This window comes from Cetorhinus maximus, chromosome 19, assembly GCF_964194155.1.
Source record: "Cetorhinus maximus chromosome 19, sCetMax3.hap1.1, whole genome shotgun sequence".
In the NCBI taxonomy this organism is placed as follows: domain Eukaryota; kingdom Metazoa; phylum Chordata; class Chondrichthyes; order Lamniformes; family Cetorhinidae; genus Cetorhinus; species Cetorhinus maximus.
Genome location: NC_135897.1, coordinates 47169332 through 47188071, shown reverse-complemented (window position 1 = coordinate 47188071; position 18740 = coordinate 47169332). Strand labels below are relative to the sequence as shown.

The following is an 18740-nucleotide window of genomic DNA, read 5'->3' as shown; positions in this document are numbered from 1 at the left end:
TGTCTGGGTTTTTGGTGAATGGTTCAGGAGATGGGCCATTCACATTCCTCTAAGGTGATTGTCTTGGATGGGTTCTACTGGACAGCCGAACCTATTTTAATGCCTTTGGAAATTATTGGGTACAATCAAGCAAATGTTCAGCCATCTTAGAAACTGCAGTTTTAAGTCACTGAAATGCTGCTGCTCGGTCTTTTACAACTCAACCAGTGGTTTCAGCCTAATCAATAAATAGTAATTTTTGATATAAAACACTGCTCTAGAACACTGTACTAAGGTCTTTTCTGCTGGTGGGGGCATTTCTATAAACAGTCAAACTATTGGGTTTCTTTCTCTTCCTTAAATAATAGAAGAAATTTTCAAATAGATTATTCAACTGCAAGAAATTATCGTAAAATGGATTCCAGACTAATTAAAAATGACACAGAAATGTAACACATGGAGTGATGGGAAGAAAATATGCCCACAAATTCCATTTTTATTGTACTATTAGCAAATATCTCATTGTATTGTTCATGATAAGTAAGAAAAATCAGTGTTTCACAAGGGCAGGGTCATTACACCGTGTAAACAATACATACTATAATTCCACTTAACTGTAAGAATGTGCTCTTTAATGTCACAAAATTAGCAGTGTTAAATAAACATTGGTTACAGGAGTCAATTGAAAGACTGAAAACATTCTGGCTCTGAGATTGTGTGTTTCTGGCGGGTTCCTTGCAGGATAGTGTGTCACATAATATGTTGGCAGAGATAAAAGATCATCACGGGCCAGTTATTATAGGGAACAGTGAAAGCAGAGAAAGAGTGAGAGACACAAACTGAATTCTGCTGCATACACAAAACAGGCTACTTCAGCAAGAACACAAAACAAACGCAACTTGCATTGTTGTAACTAATCACATGACTGGACAAAGCAAATTATAAATGAATTAGGATGCTAAGATTAGATGGAATTTGAAACATAGAACTATGGCAGTGGAAGGGATAAAGTAGTACCATGGATACCTGGAATGGGTGGGTTGTCTTATGAGGAAAGGTTGGACAGACTAGGCTTGTATCTGCTGGAGTTTAGAAGAGTAAGAGGCGACTTGATTGAAACATATAAGATCTTGAGGGGTCTTGACAGGGTAGGTGTTTCCTCTTGTGGGAAAATCTAGAACTAGGGGTCACTCTTTAAAAATAAAGGCTCACCCATTTAAAATAGAGATAAGGTGAAGTTTTTTCACTCAGAGGGTTGTGAGTCTTTGGAACTTTCTTACTGAAAAGGTGGTGGAAGAAGAATCTTTGAATATTTTTAAGGCAGTGGTGAATAGATTCTTGGTAGGCAAGGGGTGTGATAGGTTATCCGAGGTAGATATCAGGTTACTTTCAGATTAGCCATGATCTTTTTAATAGACTCATAGACGTTTATAGCACAGGAGCAGGCCATTCGGCCCATCATGTCCACGCTGGTCAACAGAGATCTGACTACACTAATTCCATTTTTCAGCACTTGGCCCATAGCCCTGGAGGAGCAGGCTCAAGGGGCTGAATGGCCTACTCCTGCACCTTGTTCATATGATACTATACCAGACCTAGATTCTGTAAGTCGCAGGGGCAGTTTTATATTTAACATGAGTTTGCATGGAAACAGATCATGTGAGAAGCTGCAGGTTCAAATAAAGGTCACGTGGTGATAAAGGTGCTGCAGGTTAGAAATAGTTCATTCCCAATTACAATAAAAATGAGCTCTGACGAAGGGCATGAGAGAATTAAGAATATGTTAAACAAGATAATGGAGCCTGGACCTGCAGATCCAGGCCAGTAGAACTGGTTTAATCAGGTTCAGCCAAAGGAGATCTTTATGGAAAGCTAGTAAATGTAATGATAATTAAAGTTAATGAAAAGACCATTTTTTAACCGTAATTTAAGGGGAGGGGGTTGGTGTTGGAATTGAGGCTTGGCGTTGATACAGTTCCCTTGTTATATTACTCACAAAGAGCTAGGAACGAATTGTTATGTGAATGGTCCTGGGGACCAGTGCCACATTCACTGCTGCATTGCAGTCATGTGCCGAATAACAATGTATCAGTCTATCAAGATAGTAGCAAGAAATACAATCTCGATGATGCTCCAGCATGTTGAGTCCAACGTGTTATTATTTCTAAATTATGGGAACCAGAAGACATAACATCCCTCCTCTGAACATGGCCGTCAGGGCAAACATCAGGTGGAGATATGGTATTTCTCTACTAGGTAGGGAGAATTGATTGCCAATTCACTCCAGGTCAATTTCACACAACTTGGGAACTGAGTATAGCACGAGTAATTTGGGGAAAAAAGGAAGATGAGGAAATTACATAGGAATACATGGAATTTACAGCACAGAAACAACTGAGTGGTGTTTGTCCTTCACATGAGCCTCCTCCAACTCTACTTCATCTGGCCCCATCTGCATATTCACCTATTCCTTTCTTGTACTTATCTAGCTTTCCCGTAAAGGCATCTACTATACTATTCTGCTCACCCACCCCATATGGTAACAAGTTCCACATTCTAATCACTGTCCAAGTAAAGTTGTTTCTCATTAATTCTTTATTAAATTCACGAGCAACCATCATAGTTATAACCCCTAGTTTTTGACTGTCCCACATGGAAACATCTTTTCTACATCTGCCCCACCAAACCCTATCAAAATTTAAAGCCTTCAGCCTTTTCTATAGAAATGATCCCCAGCCTATTTGGTCTGTCCCTATAGTTCTAACAGCTCTGGTATCATCTTTGTAAATTTTTTGTGCACCTTCTTCAGTGCCTCTACACCTTTTTTGTAATGTGCGTGATCCACAATTTTTGAAATTGTGCTTTGGAGTTCAGAGCCGAAATACATGTAAATAGTGAGAAGCAGTGGTCCCAGCACCAATTTTTGTGTAATATCACTTCCCACCTTTCACTAGTCTGAGTAACTTAATTGTAACCCCAAGTCTTTGTTTTCTGTTCTATAGCCAGTATACTTTTCCTTCTACCACTTTCTGACATTAGTCATGATTCTATTATATGGTAACTTATCAAAGGCCTTTTTGAAAATCCAAATATATTACATCCACTGCATTACTATTGTTCACTCTTTATGTTATTCCTTTGAAGAATTTAATAAGATAAAATCAAAATAACTCATGAAAAAAGGCATTCACCTGTTGGAAAAGAAACATGATGTAGATCCAGAGTTGGGGCTGCTCACTGTTGAGGATGAAGCTGGATTTACTGTACAGGCAGTAAAATCCTTTTTGTGGGCAACTGAAGAGCAATTTAGCCACACATTTACTAATGGAATCTGTGGAGAAACCACAAGAAGTTGATTAGTTTGGTTAGAATACCACAAAATAATCAATATTCAGAACAGAAAATTATGGGATTTAACATGTGACTAAAATGGCTTCACTGCCTTGAATTATATTGACTAAAGAAATGCACATTTCCTTTTGAATGTATGCAGCTTTTAAAATCATGCTACAGGAGCAGTTTAATTATTTCTTCCTACCATTTACAGGTTAGCTCTGGAATGTCACTGACTTTCCTTTTTGTAGTAATTCCAGAGGCAAACTGAGAATTCTAAAATAGTCATGGCAATTTTTCTTACACTGCTCAGTACTGGATCTGAAAATTTAAAACACTACAAAATACCGTGAACAGTTTTCATCTTTAGATGTTGGTGTGTGGCACAAGCAATTTGGGAGCTTCTTTTTCCCATGAGGCTCATTTTCTATGTTTTTTTAAGGTGCAGTTGAGGAAACTAACCTGTCTACTCTTTATTCTTTCTGCACTGCTTTGAAATCCAACATCGTTCATTCAACCCCTTTTATCAAAATTGCTAATTTTAACTAACATTTTCTGATTGCAGATAGTTTTAGCCTTCAAGCCCAATTGCATTTCATGCTCTTCTACTTTTGATTTCGAACATTTTCTATCCTCACAGGTCTGGTCATTTAGTGCAATGAGATCCTTTAAATGTTTCCATATTGCTGAAAATTCAGTTCTACAGTCTCTCAGCCTCGTTGCTCATAGGGATCTGAAACATCATTAGCTCCTCTGAAACAGTTTAAGAAAAGGTTGAGTGAATCAGTTATTTGTTCCACTGTAGAATCTGTGCCAATGGTTACAAACTAGTTGGTCATAATACTTTAATAAGTCTATTTTGAAAGTCACCTGCCCAAGATCATATAGATTAGAATTGCCTAATTGGGATTGAGTCAGAAGCTTTTGGTTTCAAATCCAACTCCAGAGACTTCAGCACATATTCCAGGCTGAGAATTCAGTGCTGTATTGCAGGAAGTGCCATCTTTTGAATGAGACATTGGCTGCCCTCTCAGATGTATGTAAAAGATCCTATGGCAATATTTTAAACAAGAGCAAAGGCCCCCCACTGACCCTGGTGTCCTTTCATCCCTCGACTGACATCAAGACAGGTTGGTTGGTCATTAGCACATTATGGGAGCTTGCTGTGCACAACTTGGCTGCCATGTTTCATATGTTACAACAATGACTACATTTCAAAAATACTTGGTTGACTGCGAAGCACTTTCAGACATCCTGAGGTCTGAAATAATGCAAGTTCTTTTCTTTCTTACTCACTGCCATCTTGCTTATATGTACACTATGACCATATCATATAAGTGAATGACTGATTGACTGACAAAACAATCTGCCATTTTAAAAAACTAGGTGAAGCAATATGTAAAAATATTGTTCTTAGCACTATGCTTCCTAATATTGAAAGAAACTGGTTTCTGACAAAAGACCCCCATTTGAAATGCGCAATTATTTTTTCTCTTTACAGCTGTTTTCCCATATTCCCAATTTGATTTGACATTCCTTTTTTTCCTTTTATACCATACTTTAAATAAGCTGTATAATGGCAAACTATTTTGAAAACAACTCTCTCAATTTATTTTTATTCAAAATATTTAATCTTTGCCCATTTAACCCTCATTGAATTTGTGATTTAAAATTAATTTGTAAAGTTCATTTGTCTGGGCAAGAACAGAAATATGGCTACTGAAATGTGACCCTATTTCTTAAGTTACAACTTTTAAAAAATGGTGAACCCAGTAACTCAAATCTGCTCAAATAAGTTTTTTAATTGAATGAATGCATGTATTGTAACTTTTTGGATGCTTGGTAATGATGCCTTGCTGATCCAAGCTTAGAGCCAATATTACCAATTTTCCCTTGAGTAAATCCATATTTGAACGTAGAGTCAGTGCTTCCCAAAAGTCTCTAGAAGTTTCCACGAAAACAAAATTGAAATTGTGTTGATTTCACATTTCTGTTATTAGAATATGATCCAAAATGGACTTGAGGGGCACATTCTTGAAAAGAGTAATTTTTTTTATAATGGATTAACCTATGTTCCACAAAATACTTTACTGGGAACAATGCAGAATGTAACCCAGCTCCATACCAGTCTGTATATGATCAAAATGTTTAAATTTGTATAAAGCAGTTCCAGATTTACTTTGTTCAAAAATATCTTCTTCACTTGGACAAATAATTTCTTAGAACAAAATTCAATGCTCATTTTCCTTCATTATTTTTTCTCTTCACTGCTGTTTTCCCACACTTCCAATTTGATTTGACATTCCTTCATTTATTTTTCACAAAAAAACAATTTTTTAAAAATATGCTCAACCACATGCTTTGTCTCCATATTGAAGCAATGAACATTGTACCATTTTCAGATCCACAAAGGCAGACAACGTCTTAGCTCCCAGCTGTAAGCTTCCAGTATTCTCTTTCTTCACGGATTGATTATTCCAGTGCCAAGTGGCTTTATGAACCCAAATTTTCTTTACACAAAACTATCTGTGCTTATCATGTTTGTAAGTGAAAAATAAGTTCATGATTTGTGTTATGGAAATATGATGATTTAAAAAGATACTATTGAGGCAGGAGCACTATATTTTCTCACTGTGGAAAATTCCTTCAAGCAGTTATGAAGAAGTCAGCTTTAACGTTATTTTTTAATCCTGCTTATTTTTTCTTAGATAAACTTTTGTCTAATTTGTCAGTGCTGATGACAGCAATGAGGAAACAAACTGAGTAGTTTAACAATGTAAGAACATTATATTAACATTTGTAGAGATAGATCAATTGAGCTGAGGTAACTAAAATTCAATTGAACACTATACACCATTTGGTCTTGCCAGCTGGAACTTATGTCCCAATTTCTGGCAGGAAGCAAGCACTTTACACAATATCAATCAGGGCAATAGCAAGTGGGCTGCCATCTTCTGCCATAGGTACTGCAATCTCAGAGCCTCTTGCGAATGTGCAATTATGAAGAATAGAGGGTATGCTCAGTGGGAAGGCTATATCAGTTACTTAGTCCATCTGAATCCCTGGGTGTGTTGTGGGGGAAGGTTTCCAAGTGTCTGTGAACGGAGCCCTTAAATCTTAGGTATACAGAGACTGCCAGTACTTCAAATATGATGTTGGTGCCAGTAAGAAAAAAAGGAAATTTATATCAAACTCTTGAGTGTGTTTTTCTGATATAAGGGGACTTGGAACCATGTAGCACCTAAATAGGTGGGCATGAGTCTATGCTGCTGCATTACTGGTATAAATGCAGAAACTCACTTGGAGCACAAAAGCTTTCAGAAATTTGCATGGAGAACTGTTTTAACCTAAAGGTGATGCAAGTCATTTATGTGCAAGTTTCCTCACAGAAAGGTTGCTATAGTTACTCAGGAAAGCTTTCTGAGCCAATAAATATGTTTATGGTGGGCCTGCACCAGCTCCAGACACAAGCACAGTTACATGATTCTGAGGAAAACCCTAATAATCCTGGGCAGTGTAATGCGGATGGTGTCCTAAGGTAGCTGCTCCATGACTCCATCTTATTGCATTTGGGAACTGAACTTTCCTCTGGTACAACAAAGAGGAAAATCAACCCTAAGCAGGTCTCCGCAAAATAGGGTGTTAGTTACCATTCAGTAGGTCTTAATGAAGTCTTCATAGTCTTAAGTAGGTTAACTGTATATATTTATTAACTGCAAGTACTATATACATATATACAGTAAAGGGTTCAAGCTAAGAGCTGTCTCCATGCTTGCTTGTGCACACAGCTCTATTCAACACTAGACTGATCCCTAGATGCAGATCATGTGCTCTCTTACAGCAGTGTGGGTGGTAATCAGCTCAGTTCCATGTTAGCCCCCTATACGCCAGGCCCTTATACTACACCCCCCCCAACCCCCTAAGTCTTTATCCAATGTATTTCAAGTTATTTTAGTTTACCCCATGTATTTCCATCATTATCATTACTCCATCGCCCCCCCCTTCAAGTCTCTGAATCCAGTCTGGAAGCTTTATAACTCTTCCATATCTCGTTCACACTACTGTTGGTGGAATGGTAGGCTTTGTTGTTGCAGGTAAACTCTGTTGACTGAAAGTTGTTCTGGCATCTGGGTATCATCTCATCCTCTTTTTCCATTTCTTAGTACTGAACTGATCTTTGTCGATTTGGCTGTTGTGGTGATAGATGATTGTTGTTCCAATCAGTTTCTTGCTTGATGGATGATTGTTGTGCTCGTTTCCATGTTTTTTCCTCTTCTTTCGCCATGCGGGTTGTCGCAATGTCCTTTGTGATGGAATGTGGCCTTTCCTGTTCTGGTGATGTGTTTTTTTAAATTAAACTCACCTTTGCATTTGGCTGTGCGGTGTGCTATCAGCAATGGACGACTCCTACTTATTTCCAGCATCATCTGTGGCACTGCCCTGCTGGCCAAGAGTTGCAGTGTTTGCTCTGTGGTCACAGTGTTGACCTCATCACCAGTCGTCTACGTAGGATATTTAGAACATCCTCCTATATGTCCACATCTTGAATGCATTCGGCTTATCTATAGTCTCTTGTTTGTTGTGCTTGTCTCCGAGGCACATAACCTAGATGACAAAATGTAGCACCTCAGCATTCTTTTCCTAAGATTCAGGTTCAGTTTCTTTGATGTTAATATGTTCTTCATTCTGACGAAGCTGGTCTTGGCTATCTCAATTTTCCTTCGGATCTCAAAATTACATTTCCTGTTGTCTGTGACAATCTGCCCAAGTTATGTGAATCTTTTCACTTGTTCCAGGATTTGTCCATTTACTTCAATTTTCATTTTGAGGTTAGGTCTCTACTTATCACCATTGTCTTGTTCTTCTTAATCCATGTTTTACACTCCTTGTTTTCACTTTGTTTACAATCTCCTGTAGTGCCTTTTCTGACTCTGCAATTAGTGCAGTATCATCTGCCTATCTCATGTTGTTGATGTTTAACCCATCAATATTGCAATCTGGCAGATCTTCTATGTGTCTGAAGACTTCAGTGTACAGGTTGAATGGTTTTGGGGACATTACACAAGCCATAATAAAGTATCATCACTGCTGATATTTTTTAATTTATTCATTTATTCAAGAGAGATAGGTATTAATATGGGAAATGATAGACTGTGATAGGGAGGGACAGAGAGTACAAATCTATGAGTAAATCAGCAGATAAGGCTCGATGCTACAAAAATATTAAAAGGACAAAATTAAAGGCTCTGTCTCTAAATGCACGTAGCATTCGAAACAAAATGGATGAACTAATAGCGCAAATAGAAATAAATAAGTATGATCTGTTAGCCATTACAGAGGCATGGCTACAGGATGACACAGACTGGGACCTGAATATTGAAGAGTACGTGATATTTAGAAAGGACAGGAAGTTAGGAAAAGGTGGAAGGGTGGCTCTGTTAATTAATGACGGTATTAGTACATTAGAGAGGGATGACCTAAATTCAGGAAACCAGGGTGTCGAAGCTATTTGGGTTGAGATGAGGAATGATAAAGCCAAAAAGTCACTTATGGGAGTTAGTGCAGAAAATAAAAGCTCATGGTGTAGAGGATAACATTCTGGCATGGATAGAAGATTGGCTGGGTAAAAGGAAGCAGGGTGATGGCATAAATGGGTCTTATCCTGGTTGGCAGGATGTGGCAAGTGTTGTGCCACAGGGATCAGTGCTGGGGCCTCAGATATTTACAATTTATATAAATGACTTGAATGAAGGGGCTGAAGGAATGGTTGCTAAATTTGCTGACTACACAAAAATAGGTAGAAAAGTAAATTGTGAAGAGGACGTATGGAGGCTACAAAATGACATAGATACCTTAAGTGAGTGGGCAAATACCTGGAAATTGAGGTTAAATGTGGGCAAATGTGAAATTGTTCATTCTGGCAGGAAGAATAAAAATGATTATCTAAATGGTGAGAGATTGCAAAGCTCTGAGATTCAGAGGGACCTGGTTGTCCTAGTGCATGAATCACAAAAGGTTAGTATGCAGGTACAGCAGCTAATTAGGAAAACTAATAGAATGTTATTTATTGTGAGGGGAATTGATTACAAAAGTAGGGAGGTTATGCTTCAGTTATACAGGGCATTGGTGAGACCACATTTGGAGTATTGTCTACAGTACTGGTCTCCTTATTTAAAGAAAGATGTAAATGCATTAGAAGCAGTTCAGAGAAGGTTTACTAGACTAATACCAGGAATGGGCAGGTTGTCTTATGAGGAAAGGTTGGACAGGTTAGACTTGCATCCACTGGAATTTAGAAGATTAAGAGGCGACTTGATTGAAACCTTTAAGATCCTGAGGGGTCTTGACAGGGTGGATGTAGAGAGGATGTTTCCTCTTGTGGAAAATATAGAACTAGGGGTCACTGTTTTAAAATAAGGAGGCACTCATTTAAGACCGAGATGAAGAGAATTTTTTTCTCTCAGAGGGTTGAGAGTCTTTGGAACTCTCTTCCTCAGAAGACGGTGGAAGCAGAGCCTTTGAATATTTTTAAGGCAGAGCTAGATAAATTCTTGATAAACAAGGGGGTGAAAGATTATCAGGGGTAGGCAGGAATGTGGGGCTGAGGTAACATTCAGATCATCCATGACCTTATTGAATGGCAGAGCAGGCTCGAGAGGCCAAGTGGCTTACTCCTGCTCCTAATTCATATATCCGTATGTTCATGGGATTTGGGTGTCACTGGTTAGGCCAGCATTTATTGCCCATCCCTAATTGGCCTTGAGAAGGTGGTGGTGCTGTCTTCTTGAACCGCTGTAGGCCACGTGGTGTAGGTACACCCACAGTGCAGTTAGGGAGGGAGTTCAGGATTTTGACCCAGCGACAGTGAAGGAACGGCAATATATTTCCAAGTCAGGTTGATGAGTGGCTTGGAGGGGAACTTCCAGGTGGAGGTGTTCCCATCTATCTGCTGCCCTTGTCCTTCTAGATGGTAGTGATTGTGGGTTTGGAAAGTGCTGTCCAAGGACCCTTGGTGAATTCCTGCCGTCCATCCTTTGGATGGTACACAATGCTTCCGCTGTGTGTCGGTGGTGGAGGGGGTGAATGTTTATGAATGGGGTGCCAATCAAGTGGGCTGCTTTATCCTGGATGGTGTCAAGCTTCTTCAGTGTTGGCGATGCTGGACAGTGAATATTCCACTGTTGTGGTAATGCTTGAAAAATATTACCTTTTATTAAGATCACTCATTCCTGCAATTTGGAAAAAATTTATAGTGCTGTCTCATACTTTTGGTAGTTGGCGAGGGAAAACAGATAATGTCCCTAGCCCTGTGAAACAATTTATCAGCCACTTGCTTAATACATTTGTATATTATAGCTTGACTAATGTTCCTGACTAATGTTTCTGTGATTGCCTAAATGAGTCAGAAGAATAATAGTTCATGGCGAAGTGCCTTTCACAGCCACTAGCAGTGCTATACCTGCCCAGGAGTTTTGCACCTTGTTTTCTGCTACCCCTGCCATGTAATATATTGTTCCTTTGAAAAGTCCAATTCCATCTTTGAATATACACACAGTTGTTGCAATCTTTCTCTGCTGTAATAAGACTTCTTTTGCATACCTCAGTTCTTCCTTCTCATCCTCTTCAAAACAGCATAACATTATTTTCTATAGAAACATCCACTGTGTTGTTGGAGCCACACTCATTGAGGCAAAAGTGGAGAGTATTCAATCACGCTCCTGACTTGTACCGTGTAGCTGGTGGACAGGCTTTGGGGAGTCAGGAGGTGAGTTACTCACAACAGAATTCCCAGTCTCTGTCCTGCTCTTGTAGCCACAGTATTTATATGGCTGGTCCAGTTCAGTTTCTGGTCAATGAAGATCCCCTGGATGTTGACAGTGGGGGATTCAGCCACGGTAATGCCATTGAATGTCAAGGGTAGGTGGTTAGATTCTCTCTTGTTGGAGATGATTATTGCCTGGCACTTGTGTAGGGTGAATGTTACTTGCCTCTTATTAGCCCAAACCTAAATGTTGTCCAAGATCTTACTGCATATGAATATGAACAACTTCAGCATCTGAGCTGCGAATGGTGCTGAACGCTGTGCATCAGCGAAGATCCCCACTTCTGACCTCATTGATGAAGCAGCTGAAGATGGTTGGGCCGAGGACACTACCCTGAGGAACTCCTGCAGTGATGACCTGGGACTGGAATGATTGAGCTCCAAAAACCACAACCTTTGTGCTGGATATGACTCCAACCACTGGAGAGTTTTCCCCTGATTCCCATTGACTTCAATTTTGATAGGGCTTTTTGATGACACACTTGTCAAATGCTGCCTTGATGTCAAGGGCAGTCACTCTCACCTCACCTCTGTATTTCAGCTCTTTTTTTCCAGGTTTAGACTGAGGTTGTAATGAGGTTAGGAGCTGAGTGACTCTGATGAAACCCAAGTTGAACATCAGTAGGTAGGTTATTGCCACTTGATAGCGCTATCGACAACACCTTCATTGATGATCAAGAGCTTTTGTATTCAGGACATACCTGGGCAATTTTCCACATTGTTGGGTAGATGCCACTGTTGTAGATGTACTGGAACAGCTTGGTGAGTGTTGCGGCTAGTTCTGGAGCACAAGTCTTCAGTACTACTGCTGGAATATTGTCAGGGCCCATACCTTTTGCAGTATTCAGTGCCTTCAGCCATTTCTTAATATTTTTATTTATTTTTTCATGAGATGAGGGTGTCACAGTCAAGGCTAGTGCTTTTTGCCTATCCCTATCTGCCCTTGACCCAAAAAGCTTACTAGGCCATTTCAGAGGGCAGTTAAGAGTCACTCACAAAGGTGAATCTGGTGTTGCATGTAGGCCAAGCTAGCTATGTATAAATAGGATCAATATCACATGAAGTGAATCGAATTGGCTGAAGGCTGGAATCTGTGATGCTGGGGATCCCAGGAGGAGGCCAAGATGATCATCCGCTTTGCACTTCAGGCTGAAAATGATTGCAAATGGTTCAGCCTTCAATTTTGTGCTGGTATGTTCGACTCCCTCATTATTGATGATGTGGATACTTGTGGAGCCTTTTTCGCCTGTTAAATGTTGAATTGTTCATTACCAATCGCGACTGGATGTGCCAGGTCTGCACAGCTTTGATCTGATCAGTTGGTTTTGGGATCACCTAGCTCTATCTATCGCATGCTGCTTTTGCTGTTTGCCATGCAAGTAGTCTGGTGTAGTAGTTTTCCCTGGTTGACACCTTATTTTTAGGTATGCCCAGTGCTGCTCCTGCTGTTCTCTCCTGCACTCATCATTGAACCAGTAGAGTGAGGGATATGCTGGGCCATGAGGTTACAGAACGTGGTTGAATACAATTCTGCTGCTGCTGATGGCCCACAGCGCCTCATGGATGCCCAGTTTTGAATTGCAATATCTGGTCTGAACCTATTCTATTTAGTACAATTGTAAGTACCACATAACACAATGGAGGGTATCCTCAATGTGAAGACGGGACTTTGTCTTCGCAAGGACCGTGTGGTGGTCACTCCTACCAATACTGTAATGGACAGTTGCCTCTGTGACAAGTAGATTGCTGAGGACAAGGTCTCATAGAATTTTGCCTCTTGTTGGTTCCCTCTCCAAATGCCACAGGCCTAGTTGGCAGGCATGTCCTTCAGGTCTCAGTCAGTAGCGGTGCTACCAAGCCACTTTTGGCGATGATCACTGAAGTTCTCCACCCAGAGTACTTTCTGTGCCCTTACCACCCTCAGTTGTTCTTTCAAGTGGTGTTCAACATGGAGGAGTGTTGATTCATCAGCTGAAGGTAGTAGTTGGTAATCAGCAAGCGATTTCCTTGCCCATGTTTGATCTTGATGATATGGGACTTCATGGTGTCTGGAGTCAATGCTGAGGACTCCTAGTGGAACTCCCTCCCAATTGTATACCATTGTGCCCCCACCTCTGGTGGGTTTGTGGCATGCAACTGGAACAGGGATATCCAGGGGTAGTGATGATGGTGTCTGGGACAAGGTATGATTCGGCAAATATGACTATTTCAGGCTGTTGTTTGACCATCCTGTGGGACAGGTCTCCTGTCCGCAGATGTTAGCGTGCCCCCAAAGCAAGGAGTACTTTGTAAGGGCTGGTCGATAGGGTCATTGTCATTTCCGATGCCTAGGTCGAATCCGGGTAGCATGTCTGCTTACATTCCTGTTTAACTTCTCTGTAGTGATTTGGTACAACTGAGTGGCTTGCTAGGCCATTTCAGAGGGCATTTAAGAGTCAACCAAATTGCTGTGGGTCTGGAATTACATGTAGGCCAGACCAGGTAGGGATGGCAGATTTCCTTCCCTAAAGGACATTAGTGAACTAGATGGGTTTTTAAGGCAATCTATGATAGTTTCATTGTCACCATAACTGAGGCTAAGTTTCAATTTGAGAATTATTAATAAATTACATTTTATTAATTAATTGAATTTAATTTTCACTGCTGTTGTGTTGGGATTTGAACCTGCATCCCCAGTGCAATAGCCTGGGCCTTTGGATTATTAGTCCAATGATATTACCACTATGCCACTATCTCCCCAGAAAGTATTTGATACAGTCCCTCAAAAAAATTGTTAGCTAAATTTGAAACTTATGTAATTTAAGGCAAATTATTGACCTGGTTAGAAAATTGGCCGAGTGGAAGGAGGCAAAAAGTAGGGATAGTAGACAGGTACTCTAAATAGCAGCAAGTTCCTAGTGGTGTCCCACAGAGATCTGTGGTAGGGCCTCAACTATTCACTGTATTCATTAATGAGTTAGATGACAGGAAAGTTAGACACATATCCTTATTGGCTGATGACACAACATTATATGCCGTGTAGATGGAAACATAAAATTACAAATAGATATTGAAAACTAAGTGAATCAGAAAAACCATGGCAAATGTATTTTCATTTAGGCAAGTGTGAAGTTGTTCACTTTGGACCTAAAAAACACAGATCAGAGTACTTTGTTAATGCTGAAAAGCTGGAAACAATGGGAGGTCCAAAGACATTTAAGGGTCTATGTACATAGATTGTTAAAATGTCATGGACAGGTATAGAAAATAATCAAACTCACCAAGGCTTCTGTGACAGCACCTTCCAAACCCTCAATCCTGCCACCTAGAAGGCACATTGGAACACAAACACATACAAGTTCCCCTCAAGGTCATGCACCATCCAGTCTTGGGAATATATAATTTCTTCATTTCCCTGGGTCAAACTGCTGGAACACCTTACCTAACAACACTGTGGGTGTAGCACTGAGTGTACAACAGCGAACAGTCTTTTATGAGGGACTTTATCGAATGCCTTCTGGGGAGATGGAGGCATGCTGGTAATGTCACTGGACTAACACTGGACTTCAGCAGTTCAAAAAGGTGGCTCACCTTCTCAAGGACAATTAGGGATCAGCAACAAATGATGACCTCACCAGCGATGCTCACATCCCATGGTAGAAGTTTGGAACTCTTGTCTGCAAATGGCAGTTGACACTCGGTCAATTGTTAATTTAAATCTGAGAATGATCAATTTTTGTTAACCAAAGGTATTAAGGATGGTCAAAAACAGGTACATGGAATTAAGGCACAGATCAGCCATGTTCTCATTGAATGATGAAACAGGTTTAAGTGGGTAAATATCTTATTCCTTTTCCTATGTTCCTTTCAAGCATTTCATGAAGAGCCCAAACTATATTGCTTCAAGGCAAAAATTTGGCTGGTTCTTGGCAAGAATCTGCTTCAACAGGAAAAACTCAATTACAACAGGAGTCAAATGTCACACGGTGCTTCTTTTGATGCGATGCATAGTTCCTGAAGCATATCCAGCTTATTTGACATTTGCAGTTAATGTAACATAAACTGAGTCCAGGCATACATCAATCACAACTAAAAGGAAAGACCTCCTAGATCACAAATTTCTGGTCAGCGACTAAACACAATTGCTCCAGTGCATCAGATAAGTAAAACCTTAGTTGATATTGGAAAAGGGAAGACAATTGAAAATACAGACACTGACAAATTGCCCAGAATTGCAATGTTTAACACTATTTTCGCTCTCGTTAAGCCCCTGTCTATTGCTACACAACATTTCCTGATTGAAGGAGTAGACAGGTAATTGATTGGCTAGGAGACATAGAAGACTAAACAGGTGAACTATTTTTCTGCTGCTCCCTGTAAAGAAATGTTCAGTGTGTGCCTGGCAAAATCAGGAACTTACCTGTATGGAATAATGGGTGAAAACTTGTATTCCATCGCTACAATGGGCAGCATGTGAAAGTTTGGAAATAAGCCATGTGGCAGGTTTGCGAATTAAAATCCATTTTTTGTAGACTTATGAAAATAAATAATCAAACTTGCTCTCTTTAAACTCTCACAATTCTACTGTTAATATTGTTAATATGTAGCTGATTAAAAAAACTAAATTGGCTATAATAAGGAGGATTCCATCATAAACAACTGATGCTTTAATTCTGAGCTAACAGATTGACATTGCGCATGAGCCCAATACCACCACGATAAGTACAACTATAATTATTCTCCCCACTGAAAGGAAGGCACCATTAATAAAAAGAACAAGTGTCAATTGTTGTTTCCTTGTTTGAAACATATTTAGTAATCAACTTGGCTTGTCCACTTATAAAGAAAGGAATTATATTTATATAATACCTTTCACATCCTTGGACAGTCCCAAAGTGCTTTACAGTCATTTAGTTTTGATGTCCCATGGATAGTAATGAGATGAATGTCCAGTGAATTTGTTTTGGTGTTTATTTTTGTGGAATAAATGTTAGCCAAGAGGCTAGTTGAAATCATCCAATGTTCTTCCAATAGTACCACCTTTTAGTCTATTGCAGGAGACAAATGGGAATAAGGCACTGTATCAGCCTAAGGATCATAATCCTAGGGCTGATAATCATTTTAAACCGAGTTTAACTGGTATCTGCAAATAAATCAAAAAAGAACCACAAACACACTACTGTAAGTGTGTGTTACATGCAAAAGAAGATAAGTTGAAAATTTGTATTTATATCACATTTCATCATGTTTCAAAGCACTTCCTCCAAATAATAGCAACCCTGAAAATCCAGCCCTGTTTCAGCATTGGAACGTCAATTCAAGTCTTGAATTGTGCTTGAACTGACTACCATCTAATCCAGGTACAGGAAATCTACCATCTGAGCTATGATTAAAAGAAAGAATTTATTATTTTATTGGTTTACCTTCAATAACACACTGATCTGGGATGGGGATCCTCTTCACCATTTCAGAAAAAAATGCCTTCACTTCATCAATATTTGCTTTCAAGTGCAGATAGAGTTGATCCTTTGCCTCCACATTACACACCAGACTTTCTGTACTGCTTTCCTGAGAGTTACCATTGATGATATCACAGGAATTTCTTGCTTCCTTCGATGTAATATCAAAGTGAGAAAGAGAAAGCAACTGATGTTTATGTTCATCAAGTTCTTGAGCCAAAAGTTGCTTAACACGCCCTTCACTGAGTGACCTGTCTGAAAAGGTGATGTCTGTTGTAAAATCTCCATTCTCTCCTTCATCATTTTCAGAGCATATTGACTTTGTATACATTGCGTGAAGAGCAAGGCTTTTTGACCTGCCATTGTGAAGAGATTAAAGAAAGCATTTACCTTAACATGGAAATGTTACACATGAAAAAGATTTCAAAATATAAAAGGTACAGAATTTCTGGTTAATGAGTTACAGGTTTTTCAATAAAAACAACAGGAATGACAACATACACTGTGGCCCTGTGAAACTGCAGCCCTTTTGGTGCATTCGTGCTGTGGCTTAAGAGGGAATGTATTGGGAAGGGCTGAAAAGGCTGATTTGGATAGCTCCAGCCTAACATTAGGATTTCCATGACTGTGTGGTTATTTTCTGTTGTTTGGCCCACAAATTTGCAACTCAGAATTTTCATTAAAAAAAATATGGGGAATGGGGCAGGATCGCCTCATTGTTATGTTTTCTGTATTTAAATTGAACTCTATCCCTACTCCTCTTTCAGTGTCACCAAGTTGACATATACCACCTTATGGCCATGTTCACTATTCTCAATTTTCGACTGGACACCAGTGATAGTTTGTTTTTGTGTATTCTTTTCACACACAACTTCCACTCATTGCATTAACACAGTGGCCAGACAGAAATGAATGATCCTATAGTATTTTTCAAAAAAGCAGAGATTTTTTCAGTTTCTGGGCCAATATCATTCCCTCAACTAATAGAGGAGAATTTTCTCCCCCATCGGGGGATTTGGGCAGGAGCAGGTATGGGCAGGCACATAGTCGATCGCCGCCCGCGATCGGCTGCGTACCGCTATTTTGCGTGGGCTGGCCAATTAAGGCCCACTCAGCATGACTCGCACCCGGAAGCGCTGAGCGCCCCCTGTGCGGGTGGGGTGGAGTAGGCTGAGTCGGGGCCTGCGCTCTTTCGCGCATGCATGTGAAAGAGCACAGAAATCTCCTTGAGGCACAGAGCTGCCTCAGGGAGATTAATTTGAATTTTAAAAATTTTAAAATTTTAATAAAGAAAAAAAAAATTAAGACATGTCCCCTCATGTGATAGCATCGCATGAGCTGGGACATGTCAATGAATTTTATAAAAAAATTTTCTTAAACTTTAAAAACTTAACGAAACCTCATCCTGCCCGTAGATGAGGTTTCATGATAAATGTGAAGGCTGCCTAGGCTTTTCGCCTGCCCGCCAACCTTAAGGTTGAAAGGGCAGCTCAGTTAATTATTTTAATTGGTTTTTAAGTGGCCCTAATAGGCCTTTGACAGTTCAGCGGGTGCGCAGCCGACTCTGGTGCATGCCCGCCAAACTGAGGATCTGAATGATGCGTGGTGACAATGGGACGCATGCCCGATGTCACCGCGCGTCATTTTACACGTTGGCAAGCGGGTCCCACCCCTGCTCGCCGACTCGAAGATTCTGGCAATAATGTCAAAACCAGACTCTCTGGTTGTTTGTTTCATTGGTGTCTGTGGGGTTTTGCTTAGCACAAAATGGCTTTCACTGTAGAATAATGGATTAATAGTTATGGCAGTGAGATAGTGATTTATACCATGATGTAGCAGTGACATCAGCAATAATGTGCAAGAGACGGAGAAGATGGAATAGTCTGTACAAGAAAGAGATGGACTTATCAAGAAGCTTAGAATGTACTATAGTGTAAATAAAGGAGTTTTTGAAGAAACACATTGGAGTTAGACCTAATTCACTCATAAGTAGTGGGAAACATTCCCAACCCAGAGCAGGCCACAAATTACCCGAAGAGAAATCCAAATAATAGTTAAAGTGGAAACCAAACCACAAACCATTCACAACTATCATCATAGGATCATAGGAATTACTAGACTAGAAAAGATCAAAGCCCATCTAGTTTGCCTTCTGCCATTCTGGTAAT

The 18740-nt window shown here is 39.9% G+C and overlaps 1 protein-coding gene across 2 annotated transcripts in view; it reads right to left on the bottom strand.

Moving 5' to 3' along the window:
- Nucleotides 1-18740, bottom strand: part of veph1 (ventricular zone expressed PH domain-containing 1) — a 276124-nt gene that overhangs the window by 61473 nt on the left and 195911 nt on the right. For both annotated transcript variants that reach the window (XM_078563800.1, XM_078563802.1), the window contains exons 9-10: nucleotides 16537-16928; nucleotides 3171-3310 (exon numbers count right to left, since the gene is read on the bottom strand). In XM_078563800.1, coding sequence (XP_078419926.1) covers nucleotides 3171-3310; nucleotides 16537-16928 — 532 coding nt within the window. The remainder of the gene's footprint in view (nucleotides 1-3170; nucleotides 3311-16536; nucleotides 16929-18740) is intronic.